The 22163-nt window shown below is 38.9% G+C and overlaps 1 protein-coding gene across 1 annotated transcript; it reads left to right on the plus strand.

Annotated features, from left to right (window-relative positions):
• The first annotated feature begins 576 nt into the window (after positions 1-576).
• aldh9a1a.1 (aldehyde dehydrogenase 9 family, member A1a, tandem duplicate 1) lies at positions 577-20963 on the plus strand. The gene is made up of 12 exons (XM_062998995.1): positions 577-676; positions 3360-3516; positions 3713-3858; positions 12646-12775; positions 12908-13042; positions 13233-13429; positions 14849-14989; positions 17342-17530; positions 18854-18941; positions 19513-19654; positions 19736-19848; positions 20644-20963. The coding sequence occupies exons 2-12, from the start codon at positions 3366-3368 to the stop codon at positions 20736-20738; spliced, it is 1527 nt and encodes a 508-aa protein (XP_062855065.1). The 5' UTR covers positions 577-676; positions 3360-3365; the 3' UTR covers positions 20739-20963.
• Positions 20964-22163: the final 1200 nt, after the last annotated feature.

Raw genomic sequence — 22163 nt, forward strand, 5'->3', positions numbered from 1 at the left:
TTATTTAGGCTGTTAAACATTTATTATTTTCATTCTTTATAATAATAAATCAGAACCATATTTTAGGCAAAACTACATAAAGAACATCATGTAACATTTCTTCTCAATGGTGTAAACAACATTTTTACATGATCCATCTTTACACAAGTTTTTACTAGTAAGAATTTAATTCTTGATATCAAAAATTTAATTCCTGATATCAAGAAAAGGAGGATTAAAAGTCGATTTCCAGGTGACCTCTGACCAATTTTTTCTCTCCCTTGGCCTGAGGGCGGACCGAACCATTTTATACATGGAAGGGGGTGGCAATAGAGCGGCTCTCTGGATGTTGACTTTTTGGGAAGCACGAAAAGAAATGGTTACTTTAATTGAAGGAAATGCTCTATTAATGATGATAGTTTAATAATTTTATTTTGAAAAATACCTAATGCCTGTGCCGCTGTCAGTCACGGGTCCTTAGAATCTTAACAACCCGCCGCCGCCCCGGACCACCCGGCCCATAGCTCGGTCCTGGCTGGCTTTAACCGCTGTTACATAATCACTTGTTCTGTCCTGGAAAACGTTCTTTAGTAATTCAGCGAAACAACCATTCGACTGTCAGCTCCGAAAGGGAAAGATTGTTTCAGATTGACTGACCTTGCTGTTGGAATTTCGGTATAAAATCTGCAACTGTCAGGTAGCCATTTGTATGATTATGTGGTTGATTTAAACTTCTAGAATGTAAATAAAGTGTACAGTGGAAGACTATATATATGCGTTAGCTTAACTGGGATGCAGCAGAATAAGCTAAAATAGTGCTTCGTTTCTCGTCTCATATCATTTTGTCATTTGGACTTAACATTCTTCTTAAACATACTATTTTTTAGTAAATGTAGTTAAGGGCATAAGTAAAAATGTGTGCTTATTAAACACAAACTGCAAGAAAAAAGCTTTAAACTAGCATGCTTCCAGTCGGTGCTGGTCTTGGTTAGATTAGCTGGTCGGTCAGTATATGCATAAAGCAACTTTGCTGGTAAGAGTGGTGTTTTTGAATTATTATAATGCATAACTCTACAGTATGTAGTACACCAGTTGTGCTGTTTGTCATTAGTGCAGACAAGGGGTGTGGTAGGTTGTGTAGTAGTTTTATAAATAACCCAGATCTGATCTTTGTTCTTTTCATGTTCGGCTTTCATAAGGTAATAAAACACGACACGTATGCGAGCTGAAACAGAGCAATCTCTACTTTTACTATAGTCGAGAAGTGAAAAGTATTTTTAAAAGAGCAAATGACACACGTTAGCATCCGTCCACTGTAAAACTGTTTGGTAAAATTGTTCTTCTTATCCACGATTTTCCTGAACTTTGACCTTTCCCGTGATTCGTAGCTGAAGCCGGTTTTTGACTTCCGGTTACAGTGTTTACGTTCTGAACGACAGAAGTAGTGGTCATTCGTAACTGGTTTTTTTTAACAAACATGGCCAAAAGCACTCGGTGGTTGAATAGTAAGTGTAGAGCGACTGTCTATTTATGCATTTTGTTAGACGAGTGCACTGTTGTACCCTTATTCCCTCCTCTCGGTGTGTTGTTGGAACGCACTCTGCTCACTCGCATGTTCTGCGTCTCTGCAAGCTGATACTCCGAACAATAAAGCAGTTTTGTTTTAGTTAAAACTGAGTCCTTTCTTAATTCCTAGCACTCGACAGTAAGGACATTTTAAGAAGCTGTGGTGACCGTGTTCTGACAGTGCTCCACGTCTACAGAGTGGGTAGATGACATGAGGTTAGCTATATTGATATAAGTGAACCATTTCGTCTTTTCCGAAGCTGTAGACGGTGAGGAGCTACAGGACTATAAAAGCACAGAGGCTTACATGCGTAGGAATTGCTGAAGGTAAACATCAGGCGTGGGTAATGCTGAGGGAAAACATCAGGCGTGGGTAATGCTGAGGGAAAGTGGAGTAGTGGAGACGGTGGGTTACTCGTGCATTGCAGGGTTAGCGAAGTTGTGGAAGGCAGGGATGAACCGAGGAACATTCTAATAGCTGTGAAACACTGGAAATAATAAACGATGTATCACGACTGATTTGTTGATTGTTTTTACTTCTACAACAGTGTATACTTATATTGGTTCATGAGTGGATGTAAAGTAGGAAAGGGGAGCTGAATGGACAGAATAAAACGCGTTGCGTTGTTTAATTTACTAAAACAATAAACTGGGAACAACACTTGCACAAGCCGTGTCTGTCTGGGTGTCCGGATTTAAATGTTATTTGTGCAATTTCTGCAACGCTCTCTAAAATTTTGGACTATACAAAGTGAAACTGCATTATACGATATTAAATTTTTTTTATTATTATTTCATTAATAAATATTATTATATTATTAATATAATTAATATTATTATTATGGAATGTAACGCGTAAGGCGCAGCGCACCGACAATGTTTACAAATCCGCTGCTGTTAAAAGCTCGTACTTTCCAATAACAGCTTTAATTTCTTTGAGTTGTTGTGGCACCCGAGAGCGGCACACGTCGAGCCCGAGTTCATATTTGAACCATGCAGTCCTTACCAAAAGTAGTTTAATAATGTTGTAGTTAGTACTACAGCAAATCTAACGCGACCGGTCAACGAAAAACCGGCAAACGGAAATAGGGAGGTGTCATGGCAGCCCCCATTGTGTTGCCAGGAAAATCGTGGATACTTTTAATGCGCCCTACATAGCCTGGAGTGCACTGGAGCGCTAGTGCACTAGGTGTTGTAATGAAGCAGATTTGAGATCAGCCCTAGACTAAAGCGCTTGCGCAGAGTCGGATGGAATTTAGTTGCATGCAATTTCACATTTCACTGTTTCACTATTACTTAGTTTTTAATATTGAATAAGATTTATTGATGCATTATTTAGGAAAGCAGATATGAAGTAAATATATAATAGAAAATATAGAAGTATTTAATGACTTGGTTATGTTTACACCTATTATCCATGTAAGGGTCATTTGGTCAAAAAGTAAATTACAGTCAGTTGCAATACTGTATTGATTAGATTAGTTAAATCTGCACAGATAAATAAAAACCCATAAAAATCCAAAAAGAAAAAAAAGAACTTTTAATTAGGACATAAGCAGTACAATTGTTGGGTGTCAGATTTTATGTCACATTTTATAAGTAATACATAAAGCCATGTAATTTCAAAGGGTTCTTAATATTGTAAATAACAAGCATTGAAAAATGCAATATGAAGCAGGGCAATTTGATGCAATGACTTGATTTCTTGGAAGTGCATCTTCAAAGCAGTAGCAATCAACAGCATGTTTATAAGATATAATAATTAGCATTGTCAATATTTTGCCATTCATTTAGCTTTTTTTATCTGTTAACAGTTTATAATGGCTCAACAACCACTCCTTTCTTTGCCTGAGTTTGGCAATGTATCCACTGGCAGTCTGGTAGTAAAAGAGCCTTTAAACTTCTGGGGTGGAAAGAGAGTCCAAGCCAAGGACACAAAGAACTCAGAGCCAGTCTATGAACCTGCAACTGGTAAGATCATTATTAGGAATTCTGGCCTTTGTCCATGTAAAGCAGAGAGTAAAAAGTTTACTGCTCTTTATTGTAGTGCTTTTTGCAAGTACATTGTCACTAATTAACTAAAATTGTCAGTTGGATCATGATAGAACTGTAAAGTTCATTTCTAGCAAAAAAAAAAAGTGTGCATATGAAAATCTTTTGTCTTCAGGCCGTGTGCTGTGTGATCTGATTTTCTGTGGGGAAAATGAGGTAGACCAAGCTATCAAGAGTGCACATGCTGCCTTCCTGAAATGGAGTAAATTGGCCGGCATGGAGAGAGCTCGCATTCTGCTGGAGGCTGCACGTATCATTAGGGTAAATACGCAGTTATATTAGTGTTATCAGAGATATGCATACCAAAAACAGAGAACCCAAACTATATTCACCCCTGGACATGACAAAAATATTACTTTCACCCATATATGAGCTACCTGAATATTCTTTGCCACTCTGAAAGGACTCTGCCAGTGATCTCTGTCATATGCTTGTATAGATTGGTGGTGCTGCAACAGTAGCTAATACAATTCTTACCATACATTCAGACTGACGGCAACTCTACAAAGCGACCAGCTGTCATTTATTTTTAATTAAAGCTGGCGATTTCCGACAGTAGGAGGCGGAGCAATCATTAGTGGCAAACGTGGGCGGAGTCAGTGATGTGAAAAAGTTGAGGAGAGAAAGAGATAATCGATGTGGCGATTACTTATAGAAAGTGAGCATTAAGCAGAGCAGTATGCGCATTATCTCTAGCACCGTTAGGAACTATTATTCTAGATAATAGATAGTGATCTATTATCTAGATCAGTGGTTCTCAAACTGTGGTACGCGTACCACTGGTGGTACGTGAAGCAGCATGAGGTGGTACGCCAGATAATCTCGGAAAAGTAATTACATGGACCGAAAAAATAAATCATTTAATAATTATAAATAAAAAATAATATGAAACAAAATGTGTAAATTACTAATAAAATCTGTTTCAAAGTTCTTATAATTCTGTTTTAATAAAATCAGTTTAATTAAAACAAGTTGTATTTAAACTAATGTGTTTTTAAAAATATTCGGGGCTACGCAGACACCGTACTTCATTAAGTCTATACTTCACGTTCGCAGTTTCCATCTCGAAATTTCCGAAACGTTATTAGTAAAGTTATCAGTAAAGTTATCAGTAAAGTTATCAGTAGCTCTCTCGCTTTTGTCAGAGCAGATCTGTGTTTGAATCTCACTGATCTCGTTCCTGACATAACCAGGCTGCTCCGCTAAACACGCGCACTCACTCAAATCCGAAAACACTTTCAGTATCGCGGAGAATGAGCGAGCGACACACACACACACATGCACGCACACACACACACACACACACACACACACACACACAGAGAGAGAGAGAGAGAGTTAGTAGTATAATGACAAATAATTCAGAAATAAACTATAAACTTGTTTAATTAGGTTAAATCTGATTATTTTATTGTGCTTATGTTTTATAGCAGAATCAAACTCAGTCACATCTTTGTACAAGAAAGGATTTTTCTAAAACTTAATGAAATGCAACCACAGTCTGTCTCTTCCCTGTAGTTTTTTGCCTTTTGAAATGAATCTTTCTTATTTAAGTGATGTTTGAATTAGGCCTACATTTAATGCAAATTTGATGTTAATATCGGGGATGTCTTATAGTTTACCTAGCAGCGCGAAGATTCACTTTTTGAATGGCTCTTTAAAAGGAACCAAGCCAAAATATCCAGCTCCTGTCAAGAAGCCATAATTCCCATCACTGCCTATATATATACAGTGTATCACAAAAGTGAGTACACCCCTCACATTTCTGCAAATATTTCATTATATCTTTTCATGGGACAACACTATAGACATGAAACTTGGATATAACTTAGAGTAGTCAGTGTACAACTTGTATAGCAGTGTAGATTTACTGTCTTCTGAAAATAACTCAACACACAGCCATTAATGTCTAAATAGCTGGCAACATAAGTGAGTACACCCCACAGTGAACATGTCCAAATTGTGCCCAAATGTGTCGTTGTCCCTCCCTGGTGTCATGTGTCAAGGTCCCAGGTGTAAATGGGGAGCAGGGCTGTTAAATTTGGTGTTTTGGGTACAATTCTCTCATACTGGCCACTGGATATTCAACATGGCACCTCATGGCAAAGAACTCTCTGAGGATGTGAGAAATAGAATTGTTGCTCTCCACAAAGATGGCCTCGGCTATAAGAAGATTGCTAACACCCTGAAACTGAGCTACAGCATGGTGGCCAAGATCATACAGCGGTTTTCCAGGACAGGTTCCACTCGGAACAGGCTTCGCCAGGGTCGACCAAAGAAGTTGAGTCCACGTGTTCGGCGTCATATCCAGAGGTTGGCTTTAAAAAATAGACACATGAGTGCTGCCAGCATTGCTGCAGAGGTTGAAGACGTGGGAGGTCAGCCTGTCAGTGCTCAGACCATACGCCGCACACTGCATCAACTCGGTCTGCATGGTCGACATCCCAGAAGGAAGCTGACGCACAAGAAAGCCAGCAAACAGTTTGCTGAAGACAAGCAGTCCAAGAACATGGATTACTGGAATGCCCTGTGGTCTGACGAGACCAAGATAAACTTGTTTGGCTCAGATGGTGTCCAGCATGTGTGGCGGCGCCCTGGTGAGAAGTACCAAGACAACTGTATCTTGCCTACAGTCAAGCATGGTGGTGGTAGCATCATGGTCTTGGGCTGCATGAGTGTTGCTGGCACTGGGGAGCTGCAGTTCATTGAGGGAAACATGAATTCCAACATGTACTGTGACATTCTGAAACAGAGCATGATCCCCTCTCTTCGAAAACTGGGCCTCATGGCAGTTTTCCAACAGGATAACGACCCCAAACACAACCTCCAAGATGACAACTGCCTTGCTGAGGAAGGTAAAGGTGATGGACTAAACCCAATTGAGCACCTGTGGCGCATCCTCAAGTGGAAGGTGGAGGAGTTCAAGGTGTCTAACATCCACCAGCTCCGTGATGTCATCATGGAGGAGTGGAAGAGGATTCCAGTAGCAACCTGTGCAGCTCTGGTGAATTCCATGCCCAGGAGGGTTAGGGCAGTGCTGGATAATAATGGTGGTCACACAAAATATTGACACTTTGGGCACAATTTGGACATGTTCACTCTGGGGTGTACTCACTTATGTTGCCAGCTATTTAGACATTAATGGCTGTGTGTTGAGTTATTTTCAGAAGACAGTAAATCTACACTGCTATACAAGTTGTACACTGACTACTCTAAGTTATATCCAAGTTTCATGTTTATAGTGTTGTCCCATGAAAAGATATAATGAAATATTTGCAGAAATGTGAGGGGTGTACTCACTTTTGTGATACACTGTATATACAGTGTATCACAAAAGTGAGTACACCCCTCACATTTCTGCAGATATTTAAGTATATCTTTTCATGGGACAACACTGACAAAATGACACTTTGACACAATGAAAAGTAGTCTGTGTGCAGCTTATGTAACAGTGTAAATTTATTCTTCCCTCAAAATAACTCAATATACAGCCATTAATGTCTAAACCACCGGCAACAAAAGTGAGTACACCCCTAAGAGACTACACCCCTAAATGTCCAAATTGAGCACTGCTTGTCATTTTTCCTCCAAAATGTCATGTGATTTGTTAGTGTTACTAGGTCTCAGGTGTGCATAGGGAGCAGGTGTGTTCAATTTAATAGTACATCTCTCACACTCTCTCATACTGGTCACTGAAAGTTCCAACATGGCACCTCATGGCAAAGAACTCTCTGAGGATCTTAAAAGACGAATTGTTGCGCTACATGAAGATGGCCAAGGCTACAAGAAGATTGCCAACACCCTGAAACTGAGCTGCAGCACAGTGGCCAAGATCATCCAGCATTTTAAAAGAGCAGGGTCCACTCAGAACAGACCTCGCGTTGGTCGTCCAAAGAAGCTGAGTGCACGTGCTCAGCGTCACATCCAACTGCTGTCTTTGAAAGATAGGCGCAGGAGTGCTGTCAGCATTGCTGCAGAGATTGAAAAGGTGGGGGGTCAGCCTGTCAGTGCTCAGACCATACGCCGCACACTACATCAAATTGGTCTGCATGGCTGTCACCCCAGAAGGAAGCCTCTTCTGAAGTCTCTACACAAGAAAGCCCGCAAACAGTTTGCTGAAGACATGTCAACAAAGGACATGGATTACTGGAACCATGTCGTATGGTCTGATGAGACCAAGATTAATTTGTTTGGTTCAGATGGTCTCAAGCATGTGTGGCGGCAATCAGGTGAGGAGTACAAAGATAAGTGTGTCATGCCTACAGTCAAGCATGGTGGTGGGAATGCCATGGTTTGGGGCTGCATGATTGCAGCAGGTGTTGGGGAGTTACATTTCATTGAGGGACACATGAACTCCAATATGTACTGTGAAATACTGAAGCAGAGCATGATCCTTTCCCTCCGGAAACTGGGTCGCAGGGCAGTGTTTCAGCATGATAATGACCCCAAACACACCTCTAAGACGACCACTGCTTTATTGAAGAGGCTGAGGGTAAAGGTGATGGACTGGCCAAGCATGTCTCCAGACCTAAACCCAATAGAACATCTTTGGGGCATCCTCAAGCGGAAGGTGGAGGAGCGCAAAGTCTCGAATATCCGCCAGCTCCGTGATGTCGTCATGGAGGAGTGGAAAAGCATTCCAGTGGCAACCTGTGAAGCTCTGGTAAACTCCATGCCCAGGAGAGTTAAGGCAGTTCTAGGAAATAATGGTGGCCACACAAAATATTGACACTTCTGGAACTTTCACTAAGGGGTGTACTCACTTTTGTTGCCGGTGGTTTAGACATTAATGGCTGTATATTGAGTTTTTTTGAGAGAAGAATAAATTTACACTGTTACATAAGCTGCACACAGACTACTTTTCATTGTGTCAAAGTGTCATTTTGTCAGTGTTGTCCTATGAAAAGATATACTTAAATATCTGTAGAAATGTGAGGGGTGTACTCACTTTTGTGATACACTGTATATATATATATATACAGTGTATCACAAAAGTGAGTACACCCTTCACATTTCTGCAGATATTTAAGTATATCTTTTCATGGGACAACACTGACAAAATGACACTTTGACACAATGAAAAGTAGTCTGTGTGCAGCTTATATAACAGTGTAAATTTATTCTTCCCTCAAAATAACTCAATATACAGCCATTAATGTCTAAACCACCGGCAACAAAAGTGAGTACACCCCTAAGAGACTACACCCCTAAATGTCCAAATTGAGCACTGCTTGTCATTTTCCCTCCAAAATGTCATGTGATTTGTTAGTGTTACTAGGTCTCAGGTGTGCATAGGGAGCAGGTGTGTTCAATTTAGTAGTACAGCTCTCACACTCTCTCATACTGGTCACTGAAAGTTCCAACATGGCACCTCATGGCAAAGAACTCTCTGAGGATCTAAAAAGACGAATTGTTGCGCTACATGAAGATGGCCAAGGCTACAAGAAGATTGCCAACACCCTGAAACTGAGCTGCAGCACAGTGGCCAAGATCATCCAGCGTTTTAAAAGAGCAGGGTCCACTCAGAACAGACCTCGCGTTGGTCGTCCAAAGAAGCTGAGTGCACGTGCTCAGCGTCACATCCAACTGCTGTCTTTGAAAGATAGGCGCAGGAGTGCTGTCAGCATTGCTGCAGAGATTGAAAAGGTGGGGGGTCAGCCTGTCAGTGCTCAGACCATACGCCGCACACTACATCAAATTGGTCTGCATGGCTGTCACCCCAGAAGGAAGCCTCTTCTGAAGTCTCTACACAAGAAAGCCCGCAAACAGTTTGCTGAAGACATGTCAACAAAGGACATGGATTACTGGAACCATGTCCTATGGTCTGATGAGACCAAGATTAATTTGTTTGGTTCAGATGGTCTCAAGCATGTGTGGCGGCAATCAGGTGAGGAGTACAAAGATAAGTGTGTCATGCCTACAGTCAAGCATGGTGGTGGGAATGCCATGGTCTGGGGCTGCATGAGTGCAGCAGGTGTTGGGGAGTTACATTTCATTGAGGGACACATGAACTCCAATATGTACTGTGAAATACTGAAGCAGAGCATGATCCCCTCCCTCCGGAAACTTGGTCGCAGGGCAGTGTTCCAGCATGATAATGACCCCAAACACACCTCTAAGACGACCACTGCTTTATTGAAGAGGCTGAGGGTAAAGGTGATGGACTGGCCAAGCATGTCTCCAGACCTAAACCCAATAGAACATCTTTGGGCCATCCTCAAGCGGAAGGTGGAGGAGCACAAAGTCTCGAATATCCGCCAGCTCCGTGATGTCGTCATGGAGGAGTGGAAAAGCATTCCAGTGGCAACCTGTGAAGCTCTGGTAAACTCCATGCCCAGGAGAGTTAAGGCAGTTCTGGGAAATAATGGTGGCCACACAAAATATTGACACTTCAGGAACTTTCACTAAGGGGTGTACTCACTTTTGTTGCTGGTGGTTTAGACATTAATGGCTGTATATTGAGTTATTTTGAGGGAAGAATAAATTTACACTGTTATATAAGCTGCACACAGACTACTTTTCATTGTGTCAAAGTGTCATTTTGTCAGTGTTGTCCCATGAAAAGATATACTTAAATATCTGCAGAAATGTGAGGGGTGTACTCACTTTTGTGATACACTGTATATATATACACACACACACCTAATTAATGTGTGCTATATGTGGTTCTGGGATGAGAGACATAGGTGGTACTTGGAAGTTTTGGTTTGACAATGGGTGGTACTCGGTCTAAAAAGTTTGAGAACCACTGATCTAGATAATAGTTCCTACTAGAGATGGAAGAGAAACTCATTGTCGGCATATGCAGTTTTTCTATCATGTTGACTGCACAGACAGTGATGCATTACGCATGGATGAAATTTATACACAAGTGATTTTTCTCCAGGATTTTTATTTTTAGCGGGAACACGTCTGATTTGTGGCAGAAACTGGGTGGGAAGGAATCTGATGTAAGATAATTTTTTCCATTTGCACTGTAAATACTAGTCAGTAAAGTTTGTTTTTCATTTTCCGTCAGTTAAGCCATGGCAAACAAACGCGCACAGGTGATGATGACACTTTGAAACATTTGATGATGAAATGATGAAACATTTCTTATTTACATTAAGTCATTCAAAGCCTTAAATAGTGCACTTGTCTAATCTTTGAGAGAATCTTAGTAGTGTTGGGCTAAATATTTTTTTAACTATAAACACTTAGTGTAAATGCCTTTAATAAGTGTACACAACGTATACTGAATACAGCAAAATTAAATGTTATTCAACACTGCTCAGCTACTAAGTTGATAAAATAGTTTAATTTTAGTTACAAAATTACCAACACGTTCATTCCAATACAAAGAAAGGCAGCTAAACTTTAATACTCTTTAATTCCTCCTTCTTTAACCCCTCCTATTAAATAGCACTACACCATTATCATCACTTCTTAGTTTTAATTTTACTGTATGTTAATGGCTCTGGAAAACAAAAAAATGTTAATTGAATATTTATATAATCAGTATCAAGTACTAAATCTTACCATTTTTAAACCTTGAGCACATAAAATTACAGTGGTGTTCAAAAAAATAGCAGTCCAACACCATTAACCTGATAAATCACTGTTTTTAGTAGAAATGCTATTTCTACATAGCAAATAATTTACTTGAAAGTGTAGTAGAGTAATGAAAACAAAACAAACCCAACAATTGGGACGTGCATGCCGCTCATTCTGAGTAATCGAAGCATTGATTGAAAGGGGCTTGTTCAAAATAATAGCAGTGAGGAGTTCAATTGGTGAAGTCATTCATTCTGCAGAAGAACGGGTGTCAATTTTGGCCCTTATTTAAGGTAGGAGGGGGGCAAATGTTGCACAGGTTGGTCATAGCGCATTTCCTTCTGAAATACTGGGTAAAATGGGTTGTTCCAGCAAATTATAGGCTGCTCAGCTAAAATGATCTCAATTGCCTTGAAGTGACAACCAAAACCTGAAAGACGCAGAAGGAAGCATGGAACTGCTGTGCGATTGGATCAAAGAATAGCCAGAATGGCAAAGGTTCAGCCAATAATCACCTCCAGAAAGATCAAGGAACATCTGAAGTTACCAGTGAGTACAGAAGATGATTAAGTGAAGCCAATTTACCAGCAAGAACTCCTTGTAAAGTCCCGTTGTTAAGAAAAAGACACGTCCTGAATGGGCTCAAATCTGCCAAGGAACAATTGACTGGTCCAAAGAAAACTGGCTCAACATTTTGTGGCCGTAGACAGTATGTCAGACGACCCCCGAGCACTGAATTCAAGCCAAAGTTCACTGTGAAGGTAGTAAAGCACGGTGGTACAAAATGATGATATGGAGATGTTTTTCATACCATGGTGTTACGCCTATTTATCGCATACAAGGGATCATGGATCAGTTTAAATATATCAGAATACTTAAGGAGATCATGTTGCCCTATGTCGAAGAAGAAATATCTTTAAAATGGGTGTTTCCACATGACAATGACCCAAAACATCTTGGTTACAGACAAACAAGATTGAGGTAATACAGTGACCAGCCCAATCTCCTGACTTCAATCCCACAGAGAACTGGTGGGCTGAAATCTGAAACGTGTTTTTTTTAGGCAAAAAATGCAGAAGAACTGTGGAATGTAGTCTAATCATCCTGGACTGGAATACCTGTTCAGAGGTGCCAGAAGTTGGTCGACTCCATGCAACACAGATCTCGGAAACAATTGTAATGCCACTAAATATTAGTTCAGTAACTTAAAGTAAAGTGAAACCTCAAACATTTTTTTTGTTTATAGATACATTTTTTGAGTTTTTAAAGAAAAATGCTTGCACTGCTATTTTTTTGAACAGCCTAATATTCATTTTTCTTAACTTTCTGTAAAGGATTAACACAAACTGGCTACATTTTGTTAATGTTTTGATTTAGAATTGAAAGTGTATTTTCAGTGCATTTGCATTTATGGAAATAAAAGTTATTATAATGATTTTGCGCTTTATTCACTTTTTTAAATCACTGTTATTTTTTTGAACACCACTGTATATTAGATGTAAATATACATTGCAGGAACGCAGAGAGGATATCGCTAGACTGGAAGTGATCAATAATGGAAAGAGCATCACTGAAGCACTGGCAGACATTGATGTTTCCTGGCAGACTGTGGAGTACTATGCTGGCATAGCTCCTACAATTTCAGGTAGATTTAATCTAGCTAGTTATCTACAAACAAATGTTTGTTAATGAGACACAAGCAGTACAGAATATTTATAGAGAACATATAAACACTAGACCCACACTGTCTACTTTTTCTGTTCTTTTGTGCTTTTAGGCCAACACATTCAGCTTCCTGGTGGATCTTTTGCCTACACCCGTAGGGAACCACTGGGCGTGTGTGTGGGAATTGGAGCCTGGAACTACCCTTTTCAACTTGCTATATGGAAGTCAGCCCCAGCATTGGCCTGTGGTATGTAAGAATGTTTATTGTGATTTGTTCCAGACTACTGGAGAACGTCCATCTCTGTTCGCAGGATCTATGTTAGTTTATGTTAGACTTATATGTGCTTGCTAAAACTGTTGAACGTTAATGGTTCCTTTGTTTACAGCACATATCAAATCTGAGCCTGACTTTCTCTTATTTATTTGTTCTCCCCCAGGTAATGCCATGGTGTTTAAGCCCTCTCCCTTTACTCCAGTGACAGCGGTTGTTTTGGCAGAGATTTATAAGGAGGCTGGCGTGCCAGATGGGCTGTTTAATGTTGTGCAGGGAGGGGCAGAGACTGGAACAGTGCTATGTCAACATCCCATGGTGGCCAAAGTGTCCTTCACTGGCAGTGTGCCAACTGGCAAAAAGGTAAACAATGCAAAGTGTAAAGTATGAAGGCAAATCCCTGTTGTGAGGGAAACAATAAGTAGGCTTAGGTTTCTGCTTAGAATCTACTGTGTAGGCACCTGGCCGGTCGATAGCAAATCTCAGATTGTAACTGGTCTCAGCAGTGGTGGCCTAGTGTGTTAGACTGCTGCATTCCAAAGCACCTTTTTGTACTGTTTTGATTGAATAAAGGTTAAAAGGGATTTATAAATCATTGCAGCCTGTTTTTATGTATTTTTTTACTGCCACAACCTTTTGTAACTAAATTTGTCTTTGAAAGCCATCTCATAAACACTATTTGTTTTTAGAAAGTATAGTACAGTACAGTATAGTATAGTAAAGTATAGTAAGTACTTACTACTGCTGACACGGAATCACAGTCAGTTGTAAAAAGTAGAGATGGAATGATCGATCGGCTATAAATCGATATCGGCCGATTTTTAATCAAAATATGCTATCGGCGATGTTTCCCAAATGTAGCCGATCCGATCGTGTGATATATAAAGATCACCTCCATGTTAAGCTTAACAGCTCAGTGGATTGATCCAGACTTTGAGCTACAAAGCACCAACCATCACATCACCATTCATCACCCATCGTACAGAAACCATCGTGAAAGCTCTTCACGACCTAAAATAACATAATTAACGTTGTGCATCATACATAGTTCAGGATCATCTGCTCTGACTGACAGAAAACTTTTAGCTCCACAGACGGAACGAGTCTGACTCTGTTACAGATCTGTGGTAATAGCAGTTTAATTAAGCTTTTTAATTGAGCTTTTTAATGTAAGAGAGTCACACAAAATGTTCTGTAGTAGCTGGTGTTTATTTAAAACCATAACATTAATTAATAACAGTAAACACGGAGAGATAACTGAGAAGTGAAACTTGCGCTTCGCATAAAATGAATCATGAATCACTTATATCGATACTGTGAACAGAGCGTCTCTCTTAAAGGCACACACACGTCAATGCTTCTGACACCGGTTTATCTTCACTGTTTCTCTATTTTTAAGGTTTTTTCAGACTGAACTGTATAACATCTAACCTGCGTGTGTGTGTGCATGGTCAGTTAGACTAATGAGATATGTCTCCCGTGGGTGAAAAATGAATTTCTTTAATTTTAGAAGTAAAAAAATCTCGCAATGCCCTGGTCAGGCACTCACGCCCCACAGGTTGAACCCCCCCCATCGGAATCGGCTATCGGCCGATCGCTCTGAAAAGAAATCAGAGATCGAAATCGCCGTCAAAATCCCCGATTGGTACATCTCTAGTAAAAAGGCATGATTGTATGACTTAAAGATGTTTTATAGAGTAAACATGGCTTGAAGTCATCAAAAAGAAAGTACTCCAGACCAGTATTGTAATAAACTGTATTTGGGTTCAATTTGTCTGTTAGGTGATGGAGATGTCAGCAAAAGGAGTAAAGCATGTGACTCTAGAGCTGGGAGGAAAGTCACCACTGATTATCTTTAAGGACTGTGATCTGGAAAATGCTGTCAAAGGGGCTCTCATGGCTAACTTTCTTACCCAAGGCCAGGTTGGTGATTAAGTATATATATATATATATATACAGTGTATCACAAAAGTGAATACACCCCTCACATTTCTGCAAATATTTCATTATATCTTTTTATGGGACAACACTATAGACATGAAACTTGGATATAACTTAGAGTAGTCAGTGTACAACTTGTATAGCAGTATAGATTTACTGTCTTCTGAAAATAACTCAACACACAGCCATTAATGTCTAAATAGCTGGCAACATAAGTGAGTACACCCCACAGTGAACATGTCCAAATTGTGCCCAAATGTGTCGTTGTCCCTCCCTGGTGTCATGTGTCAAGGTCCCAGGTGTAAATGGGGAGCAGGGCTGTTAAATTTGGTGTTTTGGGTACAATTCTCTCATACTGGCCACTGGATATTCAACATGGCACCTCATGGCATAGAACTCTCTGAGGATGTGAGAAATAGAATTGTTGCTCTCCACAAAGATGGCCTGGGCTATAAGAAGATTGCTAACACCTTGAAACTGAGCTACAGCACGGTGGCCAAGGTCATACAGCGGTTTTCCAGGACAGGTTCCACTCGGAACAGGCTTCGCCAGGGTCGACCAAAGAAGTTGAGTCCACGTGTTCGGCGTCATATCCAGAGGTTGGCTTTAAAAAATAGACACATGAGTGCTGCCAGCATTGCTGCAGAGGTTGAAGACGTGGGAGGTCAGCCTGTCAGTGCTCAGACCATACGCCGCACACTGCATCAACTCGGTCTGCATGGTCGTCATCCCAGAAGGAAGCTGACGCACAAGAAAGCCAGCAAACAGTTTGCTGAAGACAAGCAGTCCAAGAACATGGATTACTGGAATGCCCTGTGGTCTGACGAGACCAAGATAAACTTGTTTGGCTCAGATGGTGTCCAGCATGTGTGGTGGCGCCCTGGTGAGAAGTACCAAGACAACTGTATCTTGCCTACAGTCAAGCATGGTGGTGGTAGCATCATGGTCTTGGGCTGCATGAGTGTTGCTGGCACTGGGGAGCTGCAGTTCATTGAGGGAAACATGAATTCCAACATGTACTGTGACATTCTGAAACGGAGCATGATCCCCTCCCTTCGAAAACTGGGCCTCATGGCAGTTTTCCAACAGGATAACGACCCCAAACACAACCTCCAAGATGACAACTGCCTTGCTGAGGAAGCTGAAGGTAAAGGTGATGGACTAAACCCAATTGAGCACCTGTGGCGCATCCTCAAGTGGAAGGTGGAGGAGTTCAAGGTGTCTAACATCCACCAGCTCCGTGATGTCATCATGGAGGAGTGGAAGAGGATTCCAGTAGCAACCTGTGCAGCTCTGGTGAATTCCATGCCCAGGAGGGTTAGGGCAGTGCTGGATAATAATGGTGGTCACACAAAATATTGACACTTTGGGCACAATTTGGACATGTTCACTGTGGGGTGTACTCACTTATGTTGCCAGCTATTTAGACATTAATGGCTGTGTGTTGAGTTATTTTCAGAAGACAGTAAATCTAAACTGCTATACAAGCTGTACACTGACTACTCTAAGTTATATCCAAGTTTCATGTCTATAGTGTTGTCCCATGAAAAGATATATTGAAATATTTGCAGAAATGTGAGGGGTGTACTCACTTTTGTGATACACTGTATGTATTTGCTTGTCTTTAAATGTTGGCATAGTTAAAAAGTTATTGAATCAGATTTAGGTTTTCTTTGTGATAATATAATAATAATAGGTTGTTTAAAAGGTATTACTTAATAATAATTGGTAGGCTATAGTTGTTCTCACAATACCAAAATGTTGACAACTGAAATAATGTGCACATTATTGTATTTTTTTTACCTAAATTCCCTTCTGTAATCTTGTAATGTATTTAAACTTTAACCTCTGGAACAACACATTTTTCAAAATAACAAAATTTTACTAATATTTCACTGTTTAACAATGACCAGTAATTAAAAGATTACATAATAGCTGACTTTTAGCTATGTGTGATTGTGCCTTGACAAGTGGTATTTTCTTCCAACTTTTATAAAATGACAAATTATGTGTTTTTATGTGAGTTTTATTAGTATTTTACTTATGTCAAATGATGTCTGTTCAGCAAAGCAAACAATAAATAAAGAACTTAATTAACCATATGACACTGCTTATGTAAAAATGAAGAGCATAAACTATTTCTAACTAATGTTTTGGGGTGTTCCATCATAAATACTGCAAATGTACATTATTACTTTATGAAATATTAGTACAAAATATTGAATAATAAATATTGCAATTATTATTTGTGCCAGTGCTAAGCTAAATATAATCTATCTCATCAATAAATGCTGTCCGTGTAAACATGTCCTAACAGTCTTCTGATTGATGCAGGTGTGTTGCAATGGGACACGTGTCTTTGTGCAAAAGGATATTTTAAAGCCATTCATGGAGGAGGTGCTTAAGAGGACAAAGGCTATCCTTGTCGGGGATCCCTTACTAGAGGGAACACGGATGGGTGCTTTGATCACCAAAGCCCAAATGGAGAAAGTGCTGGGCTTTATTAAACAAGCTAAAGAACAGGTATTACTGTACACTTAATGGCACTTAATGCTCCATTCACCATTCCACAATAAACACACAATTATTGACAAATTGCTTAAACTCATTTAATGAACTGACCAGTAAACTAGTATTTTGTTACACCAGTACTTATCACTAGACACTAGTGTCTTTCCATAATTATTGGATAGCTTACACCATGTAACCATGAGCACCAGTACGTTCTTACATGATAGAAGTATCAGAGGTTCTGTGACCCTTTGGCATGAAAGACTTAATAGACACTAACAAAATTGTTTAGGCAGGAAACATTGAAACATTTTCTTGAACACTGGGCTGATAGAAAAGTTTAGAACTACTAAAGGATGTTTTCCCCCAAGCACATGTTTGATGTTGGCAGATTTGGATAAAATCAAGTGCTTATTTTGTTTACAATGAGTCGGTTGTCTGTGTTATTGGTTGTCAGATCTTTAGTTTGTTTCAAGCATTTTATTTAGAAACTTACTAGACATCAGTACTTATGGGCAAAAAATTGACCCAAAGTTGCTTTAACCTTTTAAGGAAAAAACATGGCAGAAGATAGTTTGGAAACCATTAGACACCCAGACATATGTTAGTTTGAGTGTTATATTGAGCATTACATTTATTATAGTGTACAAGAAGTGCTGTTCCCTGTTTCCAGCTTTCGCCCCCAACAGTTTACTGCTACAACAAGCAGTGATGAGCAAAAAGGAATTTTGGGTTTGGCTTTTTTGCCCAGTAGTGTACATTTTTGAGTTTTGACAACAACCTAGTTACATAGATCATATTACCAGTACCCATTTTAGTACTGCATGTGCGAGTCATGGCTATATTTATGTAAATGTGTATGTTTGTCTAATGATTAAAATATGCTCTTGTTAACCAACCTCTTTATTAGGTCAGTCTGTTCTATAATTTACAGTCTTGCTGATATCAAAAAGTTTGATATGCTTGGTTTACTATGTATCTGCTCCTGAGCCAGACATTGCACAGCAATTCCCCAGTGCTAAAGTCTAATATTCACTGTGTAAAAAATCTGTAACTAAGCTAACCTACACCGATCAGCCATAACATTAAAACCACCTCATTGTTTCTACACTCACATTCCATTTTATCATGGAATAAACAGATAAATACAGATGGACTACAGTCAGTAACTGTAGATCTTCAAAGTGCTTCTATATGGTAAGTGGAGCTGATAAAATGGACAGTGAGTGTAGAAACAAGGAGGTGGATTTAATGTTATGGCTGATCGGTGTAACTTTCTGTGTTAAGTTTGCAATTGTAACCCAAATCAGCTTTAATGTTTTATATCTTGTTTAGGGAGCCAAGGTGCTATGTGGTGGAGAGCCTATTGCTCCCAGTGACCCCAAACTGAGTGGAGGCTACTTTATGTCCCCTTGTATACTGGGTTGGTCATGTTTATGTTCATTTTGTTTTTTGTTTTTTTACTTTTGTTGTATTTGAGTTGTAGTTTTGGAAGAATTTGTATCAATCATTTAGTCTCCCAAAGAATGTAGCAATTATTGAACACACAAGACAGCCATGGCAAACATGCCTCATAAGTGTATGCAAACATTTTACTTTAACTGAAAAAATTATAATGACAGGTTCATTGTTAGTCAAACAGTGTTGACAAGTTGTAAACTAACTTACAATTCATTATGGTAACGTGTGGTTTCAAAAGCATTTAATTTTAATTATAACTGTTATTTTAAGATGTACTTTTATCTGGTGTTTGATCAGTTTGAAACCGAGTTCAGTTCCACCCTAACAAGTCATTTCCAGCTTTTAACTTTTAAGGCTGATTCACTCTAATCGTAGCATATTTAAATATCTGAATTTTGAAAAGTCTTAATTTTATTTAAGATTTAATTATTCTTATAATAAGTATAATTTCATACACAATAAACTTTCACACTTCATGCCAGTGCATGTTTGTTGGTCATAAACATGGTTTTATTTGCTCTAAACTAACACAGACAACTGCAGAGATGACATGACCTGTGTGAAGGAGGAGATCTTTGGACCTGTTATGTCAGTTTTGCCATTTGACACAGAGGAGGAGGTTCTGCAAAGAGCCAACAATACTACCTTTGGCCTGGCATCTGGAGTGTTCACAAAGTAAATGCGTTAGTGCTATCTTTACATTTGGTTATGTGTTCTTTAATTAATTCTAACATTTGTTTGTTGCCTTGTTTGTAGGGACATAACCCGTGCCCACAGAGTGGCTGAAAACATCCAAGCAGGAACCTGCTTCATCAATAATTACAATGTCAGTCCAGTAGAGGTTCCATTTGGAGGCTATAAGATGTCAGGTATAAATATTAAAAGTTGATTATACTTTTGATTATACTGCTCCACTACAGTAGTATGTAGTTCACTTTACTCATACGCATGAGCAAAAACATTTAAAAACCTAACTAAAATTTAAATAAGTGTATTGTATAGAATAAAAAAACACAAAAAATAAAGATTTTTTAAGAAAACTTAGAACTTACTATAAACTGTAAAAAATGTAAATAGAAAATGTAACTAAAACATGTTCCTATTGATGATGCAATTTGTAAGTTCACTTGAGTGTTTAGGAAGCAGTTATTCCTGGCTTCATACTTTACTTAATATAAGGCTAAGTGGGTAGCACATCAAGAAGGTCCTGGGTTCGATCCCCAGGTGGGGCGGTCCGGGTCCTTTCTGTGTGGAGTTTGCATGTTCTCCCCGTGTCCACGTGGGTTTCCTCCGGGTGCTCCAGTTTTCTCCCACAATCCAAAGACATGCACGTGAGGTGAATTGGAGATACTAAATTGTCCAGGACTGTGTTCGAAATAACCTTGTGAACTGATAAATCTTGTGTAATGAGTAACTACCGTTCCTGTCATGAATGTAACCAAAGTGTAAAACATGACGTTAAAATCCTAATAAATAAACAAACAAATACTTTATATTAATGTGTCCATACAAAGGCTAAGATTTTAAGAATAAAAAAAAAAACACAAATCAATTAAGACAAAACTTTATTTAATTAATTTTCTTGTAATAAAGGTTAGGCTTCTCTGGCATTTTCATTTTCTTATTATCAGTTGCAGCAGATAACATTTTGTTCTGTTTTTCAGGTATTGGCAGAGAAAATGGAATGGTGACAATAGAGTATTACACCCAGCTGAAAACTGTTGTGGTGGAAATGGGAGATGTTCAGAGCCTCTTTTAAGATATTACATTAAGTGAATGCCTCCCTGTAGTAATGTGACATTTTTGCCAATCTATGAGTTGAGGTTTTGTAAACCTAAGCCTACTCTAACATGTTGTAATCAGCAGTTACTCTGCAGCCTTAATACTTTTCAGACATTTTACAATTTTTGTATTGCAAACAAGTTTTCATTTTGCCTCATGCAAACAGCAGCTGTGTAATAAATAAAGATTTTTGCATATTTTATTTAATCGTATCTGTCAGTCACTAGCCATAGACACCATGGCATTTGAGGGTGTGATTTTTTTTAAATATTATTTTTGTAAATATTTGCTAGATCCTTGAATACACATCTGATTATAGCAGGGGGTTATAACATAAAGGGATTAGGGTGCCTTAAAAATTCCCCAGTCTGTTTTCCATGGATGGGCTTATGCAAAATTTACATACCCTGTTTAAATGTTATGTTTTGTTAAAATAAATTTAAATAAGTTAACATCTCCTTACAGATAACTATCAAATCAACTGTAATAGTGTACAATGTTTTGTCACCTGTGGAGGTGTTTACCATCACTTTACAGGCACAGTAGTGGCATACAGAGAATTTCCTGAACATGTACAAATGTAAGAAATAAACTGCCACAGTTTTAGGTCTAAGGAGTATCAAAATTAGACGTGTAAAGTACCCAACAATTATAGAATGCATATTATAGTATTTTATAGTCAAAAAACTGTTTTATTCAAATAAAAATGTCGATTTCAATCCTCTTCTGGTGCATGCAACACATTTTCCAGAGTGGAAAATGTTATCCAGAGTTGCAGCTTGTGTGATAGTGTGATGAACAGACAACCCTGTTTTGCATTTAAAACCTCTTGCTATGTACAGTGGTGTTCAAAAAAATAGCAGTGATTTAAAAAAAGTGAATAAAGCGCAAAATCATTATAATAACTTTTATTTCCATAAATGCAAATGCACTGAAAATACTACACTTTCAATTCTAAATCAAAACATTAACAAAATGTAGCCAGTTTGTGTTAATCCTTCACAGAAAGTTAAGAAAAATGAATATTGGGCTGTTCAAAAAATAACAGTGCAAGCATTTTTCTTTAAAAACTCTTATCTTATAAACTAAAAAAATGTTTGAGGTTTCACTTTACTTTAAATTACTGAACTAATATTTAGTGGCATAACAATTGTTTTCGAGATCTGTGTTGCATGGAGTCGACCAACTTCTGGCACCTCTGAACAGGTATTCCAGTCCAGGATGATTAGACTACATTCCCAGTTCTTCTGCATTTTTGGGTTTTGCCTAAAAAAAAACGCGCTTCAGATATCAGCCCACAAGTTCTCTCTGGGATTGAAGTCAGGGAATTGGGCTGGTCACTGTATTACCTCAATCTTGTTTGTCTGTAACCAAGATGTTTTGGGTCATTGTCATGTGGAAA

Source organism: Trichomycterus rosablanca, chromosome 7 (genome assembly GCF_030014385.1).
Source record: "Trichomycterus rosablanca isolate fTriRos1 chromosome 7, fTriRos1.hap1, whole genome shotgun sequence".
Lineage (NCBI taxonomy): Eukaryota > Metazoa > Chordata > Actinopteri > Siluriformes > Trichomycteridae > Trichomycterus > Trichomycterus rosablanca.